The 18,271-nt window shown below is 41.8% G+C and overlaps 1 protein-coding gene, 1 long non-coding RNA gene, 1 other non-coding gene and 2 pseudogenes across 3 annotated transcripts; 4 read left to right on the top strand and 1 right to left on the bottom strand.

The window, feature by feature from the left end:
* Positions 1-1,827: 1,827 nt before the first annotated feature.
* Positions 1,828-4,040, bottom strand: LOC116355469 (nidogen-2-like). The gene is made up of 5 exons (XM_031799405.1): positions 3,912-4,040; positions 3,335-3,398; positions 2,529-2,660; positions 2,329-2,416; positions 1,828-2,252 (listed from the first exon to the last, which is right to left on the bottom strand). Exons 1-5 carry the CDS (start codon positions 4,023-4,025, stop codon positions 2,237-2,239), a joined length of 414 nt encoding a protein of 137 aa, XP_031655265.1. The 5' UTR covers positions 4,026-4,040; the 3' UTR covers positions 1,828-2,236.
* A 648-nt stretch (positions 4,041-4,688) lies between these two features.
* Positions 4,689-4,807, top strand: LOC116355567 (uncharacterized; annotated as a pseudogene).
* A 250-nt stretch (positions 4,808-5,057) lies between these two features.
* On the top strand, positions 5,058-5,176 carry LOC116355563 (5S ribosomal RNA). The gene has a single exon (XR_004204574.1). It is a non-coding gene; the product is annotated as a 5S ribosomal RNA (ribosomal RNA).
* Positions 5,177-5,418: 242 nt separating this feature from the next.
* On the top strand, positions 5,419-5,537 carry LOC116355589 (uncharacterized; annotated as a pseudogene).
* Positions 5,538-8,257: 2,720 nt separating this feature from the next.
* On the top strand, positions 8,258-8,678 carry LOC116355470 (uncharacterized). Its single transcript, XR_004204471.1, has 3 exons — positions 8,258-8,306; positions 8,428-8,497; positions 8,590-8,678. It is a non-coding gene; the product is annotated as an uncharacterized LOC116355470 (long non-coding RNA).
* The last annotated feature ends 9,593 nt before the right edge of the window (positions 8,679-18,271 follow it).

Below are 18,271 nucleotides of genomic sequence, written 5' to 3' on the forward strand. Positions count from 1 at the left end.
GGTAGCACGAAAGGTGTGCCACAACTTTTAAAGGAGTTGCAACTGAATGTAAGAATGCTGTTTATTGACTCTAGCTCAACATTCAACACCATAGGTACCCTCCAAGCTCATCATTAAGCTTGAGGCTCTGAACCCAGCACGGTGCTTACACGGGCGGCGTAGTTGCCGCACCAGGCGGGCCACCCCCGGGTGGGGGTTGATAGCATCATGTCGGGCTGTATCACCGCCTGGTACGGCAACTACGCCTCCCGCAACAACTCTCCAGACGGTGGTGCGGTCTGCCCAACGCATTACCGAGGGCAAACTACCTCCCTCCAGGACACCTACAGCACCCAATGTCACAGGAAGGCAAAAAAGATCAAGGACAACCACCCGAGCCACTGCCTGTTCACCCCGCTATCATCCAAAAGGCAAGGTCAGTACAGGAGCATCAAAGCTGGGACAGAGAGACTGAAAACAGCTTCTCTCACTCAAGGCCATCAGACTGTTGAACAGCCATCACGAGCATGGAGGCTGCTGCCTACAGGCATATAATAGGAATCATTGGCCACCAGAATTGAAAACCAGTCACTTTTTTTTCATTTACTCATCTCATATGTACAGTTTTCGCTAAAAGTTGAGAAATACACAAATATTAATTTTCACCAAGTCTCATGCCTCAGTTTGTATGATGGCAATTTGCATATACTCCCAGAATGTTATGAAGAGTGATCAGTTGAATTGCAAAGTCCAGCAAGCACCAGGACCGTCTCCTAAAGTTGATTCAGCTGCGAGATCGGGGCACCACCAGTACAAAGCTTGCTCAGGAATGGCAGCAGGCAGGTGGGAGTGCATCTGCACACACAGTGCAGCAAAGACTTTGATGGCCTGGTGTCAGAAGGGCAGCAAAGAAACCACTTTTCTCCAGGACAATCAGGGATAGACTGATATTCTGCAAAAGGTACAGGGATTAGACTGCTGAAAAGTCATTATCTCTGATGAATCCCCTTTCCGATTGTTTGGGGCATCCGGAATAGAGCTTGTGCGGAGAAGACAAGGTGAGCACTACCATCAGTCCTGTGTCATGCCAACAGTAAAGCATCCTGAGACAATTCATGTGTGGGGTTGCTTCTCAGCCATGGTAGTGGGCTCACTCGCAATTTTGCTTAACACAGCCATGAATAAAGAATGGTACAAACACATCCTCAGAGACCAACTTCTCCCAACCATCCAGGAACAGTTGTGACAAATGCTTTTACCAGCATGATGGAGCACCTTGCCATAAGGCATAAGTGATAACTAAGTGGCTCGGGGAACAAAACACTGATATTTTGGGTCCATGGCCAGGACACTCCCCAGACCTTAATCCCATTGAGAACTTGTGGTCAATCCTCAAGAGGCAGGTGGACAAACAAAAACCCCACAAATTCTGACAAACTCCAAGCATTGGTAAGGCAAGAATGGCCTGCCATCAGTCAGCATGTGGCCCAGAAGTTAATGGACAGCATGTCAGGGCAGATTTCAGAGGTCTTGAAAACAGGTCAACACTGCAAATAGACTCTTTACATCAACTTGATGTAAGTGCCAATGAAAGCCTTTGACACTTATGAAATGCTTGTAATTATACTTCAGAAATCCGTAGTGACATCTGACAAAAAATATCTGAAGACACTGATGCAAACTTTCCTAAATTAATATTTGGGTCCATCAAATATTTTGGCCACGAGTGTATATTCTGTATCCTAGTCTGTTCTGACGGCGGTCTTCAATATGTATATAGTTAATTCATGCGTACTGAGTGTGTGTACACACGTTGTGGATTTGTTCAATATTACTGCGCTGTCGGAGCTAGAAGCACAAGCATTTCACTACACCCGCAATATCCTCGGCTAAGCACATTTGTGATCAATAGTTTATTTGCAATTACATTGATAGTGATTACAGGGCAATAAAGAGCTGAGTACCAGGCAGTTAGCAAGTGTAGTAGGCTACTAATGACCATCAGCAGCATCATAGCTTGGAGAGCCTAATTACCATTTGACTGCCTTTATGAACACCCGTGTAGAGGTAATACAGTAAAATCCCTTCCTCCAGTTCCCAGAAATGGACAGTTCAGATACATTGTTCAACATGTAAAACCAACAAAGTAAATACATTTCTTCATTATGTGTATGGCGAGAGGCATCTCCCTCAGTACAATAAAGACAACTGTCAAAGTATTAGCAAAGTCTTCTCAACGTCTTCATTCCAACATCTTTCATCTGCGAGGACCACTACAATGAGACAAACACAAATATTAACATTCAGAACCAACTGTAAAGATCAAACATGTAGTGAATGAGTGTGTACCTGCATGGACATTTGATTGGAGCAGTGCCTGGAGGAGTCTCAGTGCCCGGAATCTTCTGTCCAGTACTGGTCACACACCAACAGTAACCTACCAGAAATAGACATGTTGCATAAACAATACACATATTACCCTATCACATCGAATTGTCACACTCAACTGAATTGGAGCATTTTGTGTGTGTATGTGCCACCGTGTTAACCTGTAGAGCCCGAACATTGCTTAGGGGTGTATTGTCCAGCGGCGTCACACGTTGGGATGTAAGCTCCAATTGGGCCATTTATCGCAGCATCTCTAGCACGCTCACAGGGGGTCTTGGGTTGTATCGTAGCATCTGGACACAGGTAACATGGATTGTAATGTGGACATAACATCTCAGGACAATATATGGACAGAATATACATGACTGGACATCCAAGAGCCCAGAATCTTGGGTTGCGTCCCATATTGGAACCTACTCCACCTGGTCAGAAGTAGTTTATACGGAATAGGGTTCCATTTCAGATGTAACCTAGGTACTTGCTAGCTAAATATTGAAATTCTCCTACTTGTTTAAAAGCCCTGTGCAGTCAATTCAGATTCTGTCTTTTTTATAACAGCTGATGAAACTAAGACTGAAAGTGGGGGTATCAGTGTTCTTTCCTGATAGTTGGTAAACAATCCAATCATACATCCAGTTGAATGATCAAACCATTCAGGCCAGCATCTAGACACAAATATACATCTCTGGAACTAGAGTGGCAGGTAGCCTAGCAGTTAGAGTTGGGCCAGTAACGGAATGGTTGCTAGTTTTTATCCCTGAGATGACAAGTTGAAATATCTGTCTGTGCCCTTGAGCAAGACGATCTTCTCTCAAATGTCACTAATGGCTGGCCTCCGAGGGTGTCCATGGGACAACTGGTTATGAAACAAAACATTAATACGTACGTGTGTTTGTGGAGGACAGATCAACACCCACTAATGTTTATTAAAATGTTGGTGAGTAAGTGTGAGGTACATCACTCTTACCTCCCAGAGCAAAAGCCATGCTGAAAAGCAGAATGATGGTTAATGTCGCCATGGTGATAGTCTCCTGAGAGAGAACGAGAGTGAGATTAGCTGAGCATTTTAAAACATTTGGAATGGCTGTGGGTACTAGAGGAGAGGTTAAGGAAACCCTGTGTTAAGTACAAAACTTAAGCAACAATTGCTAAACCCAGTCCTGAGGACCTCAAGAACCGAGTATTGGCAACACGGCGCTACGATTCTTCCGACAAAATTCAGGTATCATCTAATCTATTGTATGTGGTTGAAGAGCCTGGCACACAGGAAAATCTATCCTTCCCAAATGGCTCCTCATTCCTGTTGTAGTGAACCAGCTTTGACAAAGGCCCACAGTGCACTAGATAGGGAAGGGGAAGCATCCTAGAGCGAGTCATAGATTACCTCTTTACTGCAAAGGTAACTATTAGTCTATGCTCTTAAATTCAGGGGGTCACTCCACAAAATGGCACCCTATATAGTGCACTACATTTGACCAGGGTCACATAAAATTAAGTTGCCATTTGAGATGCAGATAGTCTATTAAATAATGACACAATCTCACCTTCTGCACTCTTCCAAGGGATTCACTGGGTGTCTCTGTTGTCTGTGAGTTATGGACTACTTCTTCCACCTCTCCTTTTAAAGGACCTTTCACAGGTGTGACTAGTTGCCTCATTAACCCAACGAGAGTTGCAGATGTCGGCCATTAGCCAGTGGTGTAAAGTACTAAAGTAAAAATATTTGAAAGTACTACTAAAGTAGTTTTTGGGGGTATCTTTACTTTACTATTTATATGTTTGACAACTTTCACTGAACTACATTCCCAAAGATTATATTGTACTTTTTACTCCACACATTTCCCCTGACACCCAAAAGTACTCGTTACATGTTGAATGTTTAGCAGGACAGAAAAATGTTCCAATTCACGCACTTATCAAGAGAACGTCCTTGGTCAACCCTACTGCCTTTAATCTGGCAGACTCACTAAACACAGATTCTTCCTTTGCAAATTATGTCTGAGAGTTGCTGTGGCACTGGCTATCTGTAATCATATCAACAACAACAACAAAAACACGAAAATGGTGCCGTCTGTTTTTTTTATATAAGGAATTTGAAATTATATATGATTTTAACACCCGCCCGCTTATCACCATTCAACTGACGACCGAAGTCAGCCTGCAGGCACCCGGCCCACCACAAGGGTTCATCCAACAATCTGTGCTGCAATTTCTTCCACTTTTTGAATGACACAAAGATGCTTTTCTAAATGGTGAAAATGCAACAGCTGTTAATCAGCCTCACTTTGACTTTATATAGTGCACCAATAGAGAGATTATCTGCTTATGACCACACCGGCCTGAGTACACCTGATCTCGTCTGATCTCGGAAGCTAATCAGTGTCGGGCCTGGTTAGTACTTGGATGGGAGACCGCCTAGGAATACCAGGTGCTGTAAGCATTTTGTCACTGCCTTGTGGAATTTCAACTCTTTGTCCGTTTTTTTCCCATATGTGCCCTTGCTTTGAAATAAGTAAGCAAGGTTAGTTTGTATTTCATCCAACAATCTGTGCTACAAATTATGGCTACAGTATATGCAATTTCTTCCACTTTTTGAGTGACACAAAGATGCTTATCTAAATGGTGAAAACGCAACAGCTGTTAATCAGACTCACTTTGACTTTATAGAGTGCACCAAGGGATAATTTCTCGCTTACGACCACACCGGTCTGAGTACGCCTGATCTCGTCTGATCTCGGAAGCTAAGCAGGGTCGGGCCTGGTTAGTACTTGGATGGGAGACCGCCTGGGAATACCAGGTGCTGTAAGCTTTTTGTCAACTCTTTGTCCGTTTTTTCCCACAAGGCTGAAATATGTGCCCTTGCTTTGAAATAAGTAAGCAAGGTTAGTTTGTATGTCATCCAACAATCTGTGCTACAAATTATGGCTACAGTATATGCAATTTCTTCCACTTTTTGAGTGACACAAAGATGCTTATCTAAATGGTGAAAATGCAACAGCTGTTAATCAGACTCACTTTGACTTTATAGAGTGCACCAAGAGATAATTTCTCGCTTACGACCACCCCGGCCTGAGAACGCCTGATCTCGTCTGATCTCGGAAGCCAAGCAGGGTCGGGCCTGGTTAGTACTTGGTTGGGAGACCACCTGGTAATACCAGGTGCTGTTTACTTTTTGTCACTGCCTTGTGGAATTTCAACTCTTTGTCCGTTTTTTCCCACAAGGCTGAAACATGTGCCCTTGCTTTGAAATAAGTAAGCAAGGTTAGTTTGTATGTCATCCAACAATCTGTGCTACAAATTATGTCTACAGTATATGCAATTTCTTCCACTTTTTGAGTGACACAAAGATGCTTATCTAAATGGTGAAAATGCAACAGCTGTTAATCAGACTCACTTTGACTTTATATAGTGCACCAAGAGATCATTTCTCGCTTACGACCACACCGGCCTGAGTACGCCTGATCTCGTCTGATCTCGGAATCTACAAACACCCTAGAATAAGTAAAACACACATATCCCCCATGTCACACCCTGACCTAACCAAAATAATAAAGAAAACAAAGAATACTAAGGTCAGGACATTATACTTTACAGCGAAAGCAATCCAAGCGTTTGTGTAAGTTTATCGATCGCTCGACAAAACATTAAGTACACTTAGCATCAAGTAGCTCGGTTATTTTTATATCCAAAATAACTCTGTTTGTTTGGCGCGTTATGTTCAGAAATTCACAGGAAAGAGCGGTCACGACAACGTGGACAAATTCCAAATAGTTTCCATAATGTCCACAGAAACATGTCAAACGTTTTTTATAATCAATCCTCAGGTTTTAAAAAATATATATAATCGATAATATATCAACCGCAAATGTCTTTCACAGTAGGAGAGGGAAAAGCAATAGCTGTCCAAACTCTGTTGCGCAAGCAAAACTCATGTGACCACTTGCCGCAATATTATCTTTCTGGCTCATTTTTCAAAATAAAAGCCTGAAACTATGTCTGAAGACTTGACACCCTGAGGAAGCGATAGGAAAAGGAATCTGCTTGATATCCCTTTAAATGGTGCAAAGGGAGGCTATGGAACATGGAGTTTTCAAAATAGAAGCCACTTCCTGTTTTGATTTTCCTCAGGGTTTCGCCTGCAATATCAGTTCTGTTATACTCACAGACAAATACCCCACTCTTCCACCAAGGCACCTGCAAGTACTCAGACATTTCTGTGGGGAATGGCCCTAGCTCTCACCCTCCAATACAACAGGTCCCAGATGTGCTCAATGGGATTGAGATCCGGGCTCTTCACTGACCATGGCAGAACACTGATATCCCTGTCTTGCAGGAAATCATGCACAGAACGAGCAGTATGGCAGGTGTCATTGTCATGCTGGAGGGTCATGTCAGGATGAGCCTGCAGGCAGGGTACCACATGAGGGAGGAGGATGTCTTCCCTGTAATACACAGCGTTGAGACTGCCTGCAATGACAACAAGCTTAGTCTGATGATGCTGTGACACACTGCGCCAGACCATGACGGACCCTCCACCTCCAAATCGATCTCGCTCCAGAGTACAGGCCTCGGTGTAATGCTCATTCCTTCAACGATAAACGTAAATCCGACCATCACCCCTGGTGAGACAACACCGCGACTCGTCAGTGAAGAGCACTTTTTGGCAGTCCTGTCTGGTCCAATTTTGGCAGTCCTGTCTGGTACAATTTTCTGAAAGTTTGGGGTTTTATGTTTGAAAAATATCCCTGATATTCAAGTTGTGTCTCTTTAACATGAAACAAATCTCTTGTCTGCTTTCTGCTTTAGGAGGTCACTGGCAATTGGCAGTTGATTCCGATTAGGTTCAGCCCACAGTACTGTGGGCCTGTTGTGATCCCCCCCCCCCCCCCCCCCCCCCCCCCCACACACACACACAGTCACATCACTGTTACAATGTTTACTGTTTCCAACATGAATGTATTGTAATGTGCAGAACAATGCCGGTCCGGTGGTTAAAGCTTGGAGAACTTTCCAGTTCATCAGCCCCATCATCACCTACATGCGTGGGGGATCCCAGGTATGTGTCTTTGTAACAACCTAATCATAATCTATATTGTCAGTCATTTGATCTTGATGGAAATGTGTCACAGCAATTGCCGAAGTGGTTTTGTTGATGTTGTCTTGTTGTTTATCTCAACAGCAGGTGGTGGTGAGGATGCACCACGTGAGTAGGGTGAGAGGCCTGGAGACTCAACTGGTGTGGGCCATCTCCAAGGAGACAGCCAGGCTTAGTCCAGAGGGAATCCCCTACTGTGCCACCAAAGTGCAGTCCATCACTTGGATCCAGGTAAGACATAAATACTACTGTAATAGTATTAGATTAGGCTTTTCTTCACTTATTCCATTTGGCCTTAATATGTATTCTCTCTTTGTCAGCGTGTGGCTGGCAGGGTGACCCACTATGCGTCTCACCTCCGCCACGAGATGTCTGTGGACGTGACGCTTGGCTGCTACCAGGTAAATAAACGATTTCCTATGTATATAGACTAGACATTACTGGGCATTTTGGCATTCGATTTGGTGTGTTTTCTAATAACATGTGTGTGTGTGTGTGTGGTAAACAGGTGTGTGTGTTTTGAGCAGCAGACTGATGTCTCAGTGGTGTACGCCACTCTCCACATGGGGCTGGACGGGCTTCTCTCCTCTTCAGCGTGGTCGGAGGCTGCCTCCTTCTCTACTCCCACCACTCAGCAGTTCACTGACCCAGAGCCTGAGGGCCACAACTGCTATGAGGTCAGACGTTACACACACATACTATTGACTAGGAGCATTAAGATCCTTCCATTGACCGATTGTTTGTTATGTCATTGCACTGGTCACTGATTTTGAATGCTTGTTTTGTTGTCGTAGGGCTGGGAGGAGGACCTGCTGCCTGAGGAGAGGGAGGTTCCTCTGCTAAAGTGAGTTCCTCTAAATGTCTGTGTAGTCTGAGCTTGTCAGATGCGGAAGGATAGTGGTCATAATGCTGTTATCCCCCATTGACTCTAATGGTTGACATGCTCCATTCCCTCCCTTTCACAGCCTCTACCTTACCACCAAGAGAGTGGAGGACATCGCCCTGAGGCTCGTCTCCCTGCGCCAGGCCTTCACTGTGAGTGGACCCACTTTTCTTTTTGTCTCTGTGACTTCTTGTTCTGTCTCCTAGAGGAAGAGGTCTCACCCTAACTCTTCCCTCTTCCCTAGACCCTGCTTGGTTCCACCCTGAGCAGGAACCATCTGTTTGTGGCGGGAAAGGTCCTCCTGGGCGGCCTTGGTTCAGGCCAACCACATGGTAACTCACTAACTCATTCTCTTTCAAGGGAATAGAGCAGTCCCTGAGGGGAAATGTGTTCTGTTCACTAAGATGCTATTTTCATTGTCATAGGACGAGGCCAAATTCATTCGTACCTATAACGACTTTGTGGACTACCTGAGTGACCCCTCCAAGCGGAATGACATTGAGAGGGAGCTGGCTGAGGCAAAGGTGAGTTCATTAACTCTTTCAAGTCTCACTGAGTTCTTCCACATGCATGTCTTTTATACATCACAGTAGCTGATATTTATGAAATCATTCCTATTTTCTCCAAACGTGTTTTCTTGTCCTAGATCCATCATGTGAACATGATAGATGTCCTCTTTGAGCTGGTGCTGTTTGGGTTGATGACAGCTCAGAAGTCCCTGATGGTGGTAAGTAGCATCTCACTGGTGCATGTTTTGATCTCTCTCTATTAGCAGTTTCACTTAAATTCCTCTTCTCTTCTCTCCTCTTTTCTCCTCCTTTGTTTCCTTTAGCACCCTGGTGGGTTCGTGGAGCGTCTGTACGCTCTCCTGTACTCCTTCCTGCCCACTGCTGCCAACATGGAGCCAGAGGCTGACAGATACCTGCTGCTGCTCAATGTAAGAGTCAAGAGGTTACTTCCTGTTTACTTCCTTATCCATGGTTAACCAGGTCCTAATGCCATTTTAGGGGGAGTATTTCTAATTGTCTCTCTCCTCTTGATAAGCTAGTACCTCAGAGCCATTTTCTATGTGTTGTGTGGTGTTCTCTACAGGGCGGGCTGATGGCTCTGCTAGATGACATGTTTGGCCAGCAGCTGGCCTGGTACTTTAACCCAGAGTCTCTGGTCACTGAGCTCTCCAGCCTCCTGGAGTACCACTTGGAGAACCTCATGGCCAGCATGTAGTCCTACTGCAGGGACCATACTCCTTTCTCCTTCTCTCTCTCTTTTGAAGGAATTGAGGACTTGAAGTGCTTTGTTGAACCCTGATTAGTTAACACCCATTAATTTAATGTATTCTCTTGTTTTCTCTCCCCACAGGATTCTTGTGACACTTTGCCACCCAACAGGGATCTAGACACCAATGCACTACATTACTTTGCACTGAATTTGACATTTTTTAAATAAAATAAGTTGTAGTTCAAAAACATTTTTGTTTCTGTCTTTTCATCTATTTGATTTTATGACTATTTCCTCTTCCTGAGTAATGCATATTAGAATATTACATGAACAATGATGCTTTATTATCTGCATATGGAAATAAAAAACAACGTTTAGTTGATTTACAGATACTACAGGCCCTCACTTATATGGTTTTGTACTGTGATATGTGATAATGTACTATTTAAAAACATGTAGGATGACATACACTGAGTGCACAAAACATTAGGAACATCTTCTTAATATTCAGTTGCACAACCTTTTTCTCTCAGAACAGCCTCATTTCGTCTGGGCATGGACTCTACAAGCTGCCCTAAGTGTTCCACAAGGGTGCTGCCCATGTTGTGTCAAGTTGGCTGGACGTCCTTTGGGTGGTGGACCATTCTTGATACACATGGGAAACTGTTGAGCATGAAAAAAACAGCAGTGTTGCAGTGCTTGACACACTTAACCCGTTGCGCCTGGCACCTACTAACATACCCCGTTCAAAGGCAGTTAAATCTTTTCTATTGCCAAATCACCCTCTGAATGACACACACAATCCGTGTCTCAATTCTCTCAAGGTTTTAAAATATTTCTTTAACTCCCCTTCATCCACTGAAGTGGATTCAACAAGTGACATCAATAAGGGGTCATAGCTTTCACTTGGTCAGTCTATGTCATGGAAAGAGCAGGTGTCCTCAATGTTTTGTATTATCAGTGTGTGTAGTAACCTGGTACAGTATGAAGTATACCACTAGAGGGGATAATTGCTTCAGTCTTGAATGTTACTTCTCACTATCCCTACATTAACAGTCTGCCATTGTAGACTCCGGTAACTTGGGTATCTTCGTTTATTTATATTTGCCATTAATGTCTGAACCATTTACCATCTTTCCCACTGAAACCAGTAAATCAGACTGTTAAACAGCCACCACTAACATTGATTGGCTGCTGCCAACACACTGACTCAACTCCAGCCACTTTAATAATGGGAATTGATGGAAAATATATCACTAGCCACTTTAAACAATGCTACTTAATATAATGTTTACATACCCTACATTATTCATCTCATATGTATATGTATATACTGTACTCTATATCATCTACTGCATCTTTATGTAATACATGTATCACTAGCCACTTTAAACTATGCCACTTTGTTTACATACCCTACATTACTCATCTCATATATATATATATATACTGTACTCGATACCATCTACTGCATCTTGCCTATGCCGTTCTGTACCATCACTCATTCATATATCTTTATGTACACATTCTTATCCCTTTACACTTGTGTGTATAAGGTAGTAGTTTTGGAATTGTTAGGTTAGATTACTCGTTGGTTATTACTGCATTGTCGGAACTAGAAGCACAAGCATTTCGCTACACACGCATTAACATCTGCTAACCATGTGTATGTGACAAATACATTTGATTTGATTTGTTAGTGTTCATGTGAGAGGGTGTAGTAGTGCATACTGACCATTAGTTGGATCATAGTGTGGGTGGTGGAGTTTATGCAGGAACACAGAGGGTAGAGGCATTCTCCATCACAGTAGAAGGCAGAGTAACCCGTAGGAGCCAATACCCAGTCATAATGGAGAGAAATACCATAGAAATCAAAAGACAAGATGAATGACTAGAACAGACTCTTTCAATGAGAAATACATGATAAAGAATGCAAAGAACATACTCTACAATGCACATCCTACACAAATGCCTTGCTTCCCTAAAAATACTAACTGTGTGTTACAGCAGATAACGTAGTACAATGTTAGCTCATGATTATTTATTCAGTACAATGAGTAGTTAAGAGAGATAGAATCTCACCTTCCAGCCTTGTTCACTGAATCTCACAGATATCTCACATGTCTCTTACAAGCCTGACGCCCACTGTTGACATGGCTGTGATCTGAAAGGGACCAAAAAATATGTTATGAACCAGGAAAGACTAATGTACACTTTGGATGCATTGGATTTTAAATTAAATGTAAATGCAACTTAAGCAATTTTGTAATTGGGATGAACTATCCCTTTAAACTGTATAAAACAAGTTTAACTACAAGACGAAAAACCAGTGTTGTCCCCTGACCTTGTATGTATACTGGGCAAGGGCAGGTCGTATTTGGGCTTCTTCTTATTGGGGGTTGGGTTTCAGGGCGCGTGGGGGGCGACAGGGGGCCTGGCTGGCCCTGAAGAAGTTGGTTAGATGAGTACTTGAAGGCTTATATCTATATTTTGGAATGTTGGATGTTGATTTCGGGAGGCTTCCATCATGGAAAAGGGACCAGACCACTTTTTTTGTTAGTTAACCTAAACGAATCACCACCCTCGACAGAAGAACAACAGTTGACTGCTATTTAAGTAGTGATTTGACTGTCAAATCCATGTATTGGTGTGTGGCCATTGACTTTTATGGAGAGACCGCCCCAAATTTTCTGTGCCATTTCCTGGGCATTTCATTAACTCCGTTCTAAGTTCTGCGCATCCCAGCGCTTGGAAAAATCAATGGTACAAAACACAATATATTGATCTTGAAAGAGTTGCGTAACGGGCTGCAGGGAGGTCAGGCGCAGGATAGCAGAACTGGGTATTAACCGGAGCAGTTTAATGAGGAAAAAACCAAAGGCACCCAGAACAACAGAATATGGGTTGAAATAACCCGTCGCAAACCAGTCTGAAGTGCACATACACTTTACAACAAACAATTCCACACACAGACATGGGGGGAACAGAGGGTTATATACACGTCAAGTAATGAGGGAATGTAAACCAGGTGTGTGGGAAAACAAGACAAAACACATGGAAAATGAAAGGTGGATCGTCAATGGCTAGAAGACCGGGACGTCGACCGCCAAACGCAGCCCGAACAAGGAGAGGAACAGACTTCGGTGGAAGTCGTGACAGATCTGTTTAAAACAATCAATCTTGTCATCGTGATCTGAGGTTAACATTTTGTATAATTCCACTAAGTTTTATAGGGTGAAAATGCAAGCTTGTGTAAGGTAGTAACACAAACTGTCCGCATTAGGGACATTTGCGCGTCAATTGTCAATTTAAGAATATTGTATTCTTTGCCTACTCAAAGTATTACCAAAAGTACATATATTTAAAGGGACATAACACTGAGACCCCCGGACATGGGTGGGGGAATATTTGTGTGATGGCCTAAAATAGGGGCAGAAGCTCACCAGCACCAGCAGTCTCTCCAACCACCCCTGAACGTCAGAGTCATTTAACCATTTAGAGAGTTGAACAAATCCCTGGCACTCTGGACTAGAGCCTCCATAGTCTATGCAGCAACCTGAACATTTCACGTGCCTACCTTTAGGTTTCTCTCAGTACAGTCCATTGTACTGGCCTGTGTGATGTGTAGTAGTTTGATGCATCTTATTACTTTGTTTGTTTGTCACCCGAAAATTCAGTCTCAGCCAATGATTGTTAATATCCTCAATTCCTTACCTGACCCTTACAGATGCAGATGCCTGACCTGAAGACATTCAAACAGCACTTTGAGAGCAAGCATCCCAAGTCCCCAATGCCACCAGAGCTGGTTGATGTTGAGACTTAAAACGATGACACACACAATGGACCTACAGCTGGGGTAAGATGCAGTATACAGTGGGAAGAAATAGTAAGTGAACCCTTTGGAAATACCTGGATTTCTTTTATTTTTGTATTCTTTTTTTTTATACTTAGTTTTTATTGTAGGAACACAAAGAATGTACAAATAAAGCCAAATAAAAGAACAACAACAAGAAAAGATCTGTCAGTTACAGTGCACTTCATACCTTCATCATCATACCATCATATTAGTTACATTGACATCTTTGAATGTCCTTTTCCAAGTACGAAACCCATTTTTCCCAGTATTCTTGACCTCTCTCCTGTTGAGTTCTTAAGGCAAAGGTCATACGGTGTATTTCTTGTACAATGTCTATCCATTGTGTCACTGTGGGAGGGTCTTTTTGTAGCCATTTCCTAGTGATAGCCTTTTTACTGGCTGCCAGTTGGACCTTCAAGAGGTACTTTTCTCTATTGTGTAAGTTATCAGGTATTTCACCCATGTACAAAGAAATCAATGTTTGTTCTATGTCAAATTCCATTATTTTTCCAATGTTAGATCTTATTTCTCCCCAGTAAGTTTCGATTGCGGGGCAAGTCCAAAAGATATGAGAGTGGTCCGCCCTCAATAGACCGCATTCTCTCCAACAAGGGTGTTGTGAGCCAGTCTGTTTTGATTTCAGTTTAGGTGTTATGAAGAAACGTATAACATTCTTCCAACAGAATTCTCTCCATGACCTTGAGTTGGTGGAGCTTTGTTGAGTCTCTAATATATTCAACCATGTTTCATCAGTTATTTCAATGTTAAGTTCCTCCTCCCATTTCTTTTTAAAATAGTTTGTAGAATGTTTCTTTGAGGATTGAATACCCAAGTAGAGATTTGAAATAGTTTTTTCGTTACTCCCCAAGTTGTATGCGTTAGTGAATACTTGGATTAATTTTGGAGGTGCTCGAGGGTCAGTCACTTTTATCTCCCTTACGAAATAGTGTCGTACTTGTAGGTATCTGTAAAAATCTTGTTTATCCAAGCCATGTTTTTTACTTAGGTCCTGGAAGTTATCTAGGTTCCCATTCCTTACAATTGTACTGAATGACATGATGCCTTTCTGCGTCCATTGTTTAAACCTGCTGTCCTGAGTTGCAGGGATGAAGCTGGGGTCGTATGCGGGCCAACTCAGCAGTTTGATCTCTCTGTCTAAATGATTTTGCTTAACTACCCTAAACCATGTCTTCAGAGAGAAATTAATCCACTGATTTTGTCTATTGTATATTTATTTTACCATCTCCTTATTTCCCAGTACTGACTGTATGGGTATCTCTGTCAGCGTAGTCTCCATGTCTTTCCATTTGGATTCGTATTCTGAATTGCACCAACACACCAGGGGTCTCAATTGGGCTGACACATAATAATCTTTTAGGTTTGGTAAGGCCATACCCCCACAGTTTTTTGGTAACTGTAATGTTGTATATCTAGTTCTTGGTCTCTTACTGTTCCGTTGATCCCATTCCCTAAACTGTTTAGGTGGGATTTCTATGGGCAGTGATTGGAACAAATACAGTAACCTCGGCAGGATGTTCATTTTGATTGTTTCAATTCTACTACTAAGATCTAAGGGAAGTGAATTCCACCTGTCTAGGTCATCATATATTTTCTTGTTAATGTGATCGTAATTCATACAATAAAGTTTGGGTATATCTTTTGGTAAATTTACTCCCAGATATATAATGGATGAAGAGGTCCAGGTGAAGTTATACCTACTCTTCAGATCTTCCTGTGGGGTATAATTATATACTAGGGCTTGGGTCTTGTGTACGTTAAGCACATACCCTGAATATGTTCCAAATGTTGTAAAACATCCATCAATCTAGATACACTTGAGCCTGGGTCTTTAAGGAATAACAGAACGTCATCAGCATACATGCATATCTTATGTTCACTGCCTCTTATTGTTATTCCCTCTAAGTTGGGTCCTGTCTTATTGCCTGTGCTAATGGTTCTAGGTACAAGGAGAAGAGCGTGGGTGATAGATTACAGCCTTGTCTTGCCCCTCGCTCTAATTTTATCGTTCGTGTCAAATGTCCATTTATCTTTATTCTAGCGGTCGGACATGAATACAGTGTTTTGATGCACTGTATCACTTCTTTGTTGAAACCAAATCTTTTCATAACGTGGAATAGGTAATCCCATCCCACTGAATCAAATGCTTTTTCTGTATCTAGGCTGATTAATATTGCACTTGTCTTATTCTGAGTAATGTGGTCCATGACATGTAGTGTTCTCCTTATATTGTCCTGTGTCTGCCTATTTTGTATGAAACCAGTTTGATCTCCGTCAATCAATTCAGGGATTATGTTCTCCATTCTTTTGTCTATTATTGATGCATATAGTTTATAATCTGTGTTAAGAATTGCGATAGGTCGATATGAACTGCATTCTTTCTTATCTTTACCCTCTTTTGGGATTACTGATATGATGGCCTCTCTCTATGACGGTGGGAGACCCCCCTCCCTCAGAGTCCAGTTAAAACAGGCCTTAAGTAGAGGTGCTAATTGTTCTCTGAAGATCTTGAACCATTCTGAAGGGAAGCCATCAGTGCCTGGAGACTTGTTGGCTTTTTGCTGAGATATTGCTTTATTAATTTCTTCGGTGGATATTTCTGAAGTTAGTCTATCATTTTGCTCTGTCCCAATTTAGGGGAGATCGAGTGAGTTCAAAAAGTGCTCTATTGTCTGTGCATCTGCCTTCTCTGGTTGCTTGTACAGATTTTTGCAATATGATTAAAATGCATTCTGTATTTCATCTAATTTGCATGTGATCTTTTTTGTTTTGGGGTCTTTTATTTTGAAAATGTTATTCTGTGCTTGTTGTTTCCTGAGTCTCCATGCTAGTAATTTGGTTGCCTTTGAGCCTGCTTCATAATATCGTTGTTTCAGGAACCTAAGCTTTTTCTCTACTTCCTCTCTATAAATCTGGTCAATTTCCTGTTTTACCTTTTGAATCAAAACTTTATATTTCTTGAGGAAAGAGCATTGTTTGTGTGAGCCAAACTTCTTTTATATATATATTTATTTTATGGCAGGGAAATTCGCAATGACTCTTAATGTTAGCTTGATGGCTATTCGTTTTTACCAATTTATGGTACAATGTTATTTGTAAATTGTATAAAAATATATATATAATTTAGGTCAACCACTTGCGTGGTGCAAAGGACTGTTTTTATTTGCAACTAGTAAGATTTTTGATTTTATTGATTTTATTAGGATCTCTTTTAGTCCCCATTTGAACTAATCTTCCAAGAGTCCTTAACATTAAAATACAATTTATAATACAAACACACTTTCACATATAACACACTATTACAAACATAATTACATAATTACAAACATAATACACTAGCATAATGACCCAATAAATACTCAATCTAAAGAAATATTGATTCTTCATCTACTATAGTCCCACAACATTTCTATATACTATATTTAAAATGTTTTTAAATAATGTTTAAACTTATATATTGAAAGGTTTCTAGTTTGCTCAGTTAATTTATTCAATTTCTTTATTGCTCTAAATCGAAATATTCTTTTTGTGAGACCCTGATTCATGTGAACGTATACAAGTTTAATATTCTTCATATAGTCACCGTGATAGTAAATGTCCATTTCTGTTTTTTCTATTAATGCTAGGCGAATCCGTAATATTTTTAAGAGACCGGAATGAGGTTTCTAAAGCAGTTTCCTGTATTGAAGACTTTTCCTTAGTTTGGGGTTGGAAAATTAATACCAGTAAGTCAGTCTATTTCCACTCAAGGATTGTGTTTTACAGGAAGTACAGTGGGGAAAAAAAGTTATTAGTCAGCCACCAATTGTGCAAGTTCTCCCACTGAAAAAGATGAGAGAGGCCTGTATTTTTCAACATAGGTACACTTCAACTATGACAGACAAAATTAGGGGGAAAAATCCAGAAAATCACATTGTAGGATTTTTTATGAATTTATTTGCAAATTATGGTGGAAAATAAGTATTTGGTTAATAACAAAAGTTTATCTCAATACTTTGTTGTATACCCTTTGTTGGCAATGACAGAGGTCAAACGTTTTCTGTAAGTCTTCACAAGGTTTGCACACACTGTAGCTGGTATTTTGGCCCATTCCTCCATGCAGATATCCTCTAGAGCAGTGATGTTTTGGGGCTGTTGCTGGGCAACACGGACTTTCAACTCCCTCCAAAGATTTTTTATGGGGTTGAGATCTGGAGACTGGCTAGGCCACTCAAGGACCTTGAAATGCTTCTTACGAAGCCACTCCTTCGTTGCCCGGGCGGTGTGTTTGGGATCATTGTCATGCTGAAAGACCCAGCCACGTTTCATCTTCAATGCCCTTTCTGATGGAAGGAGGTTTTCACTCAAAATGTCACGATACATGGCCCCATTCATTCTTTCCTTTACACGGATCAGTCGCCCTGGTCCCTTTGCAGAAAAACAGCCCGAAAGCATGATGTTTCCACCCCCATGCTTCACAGTAGGTATGGTGTTCTTTGGATGCAACTCAGCATTCTTTGTCCTCCAAACACGACGAGTTGAGTTTTTACCAAAAAGTTCTATTTAGGTTTCATCTGACCATATGCCATTCTCCCAATCTTCTTCTGGATCATCCAAATGCTCTCTAGCAAACTTCAGATGGGCCTGGACATGTACTGGCTTAAGCAGGGGGACACGTCTGGCACTGCAGGATTTGAGTCCCTGGCGGCGTAGTGTGTTACTGATGTTAGGCTTTGTTACTTTGGTCTACAATTTTGTTTCTGGTGTCCTTTGACAGCTCTTTGGTCTTGGCCATAGTGGAGTTTGGAGTGTGACTGTTTGAGGTTGTGGACAGGTGTCTTTTATACTGATAACA

The sequence above is a fragment of the Oncorhynchus kisutch genome, linkage group LG20 (assembly GCF_002021735.2).
Source record: "Oncorhynchus kisutch isolate 150728-3 linkage group LG20, Okis_V2, whole genome shotgun sequence".
Classification (NCBI taxonomy): Eukaryota; Metazoa; Chordata; class Actinopteri; order Salmoniformes; family Salmonidae; genus Oncorhynchus; species Oncorhynchus kisutch.

What these genes read in the sequence shown, in the direction of transcription:
- LOC116355469 (XM_031799405.1), bottom strand. Translation starts at nt 4,025, where the DNA reads ATGAGGCAACTAGTCACACCTGTGAAAGGTCCTTTAAAAGGAGAGGTG. An exon ending in CCCTTGGAAGAGTGCAGAAG is followed by an intron (nt 3,399 to 3,911) that starts GTGAGATTGTGT and finishes GTTCTCTCTCAG; the next exon opens with GAGACTATCACCATGGCGAC. An exon ending in CATGGCTTTTGCTCTGGGAG is followed by an intron (nt 2,661 to 3,334) that starts GTAAGAGTGATG and finishes ACCTGTGTCCAG; the next exon opens with ATGCTACGATACAACCCAAG.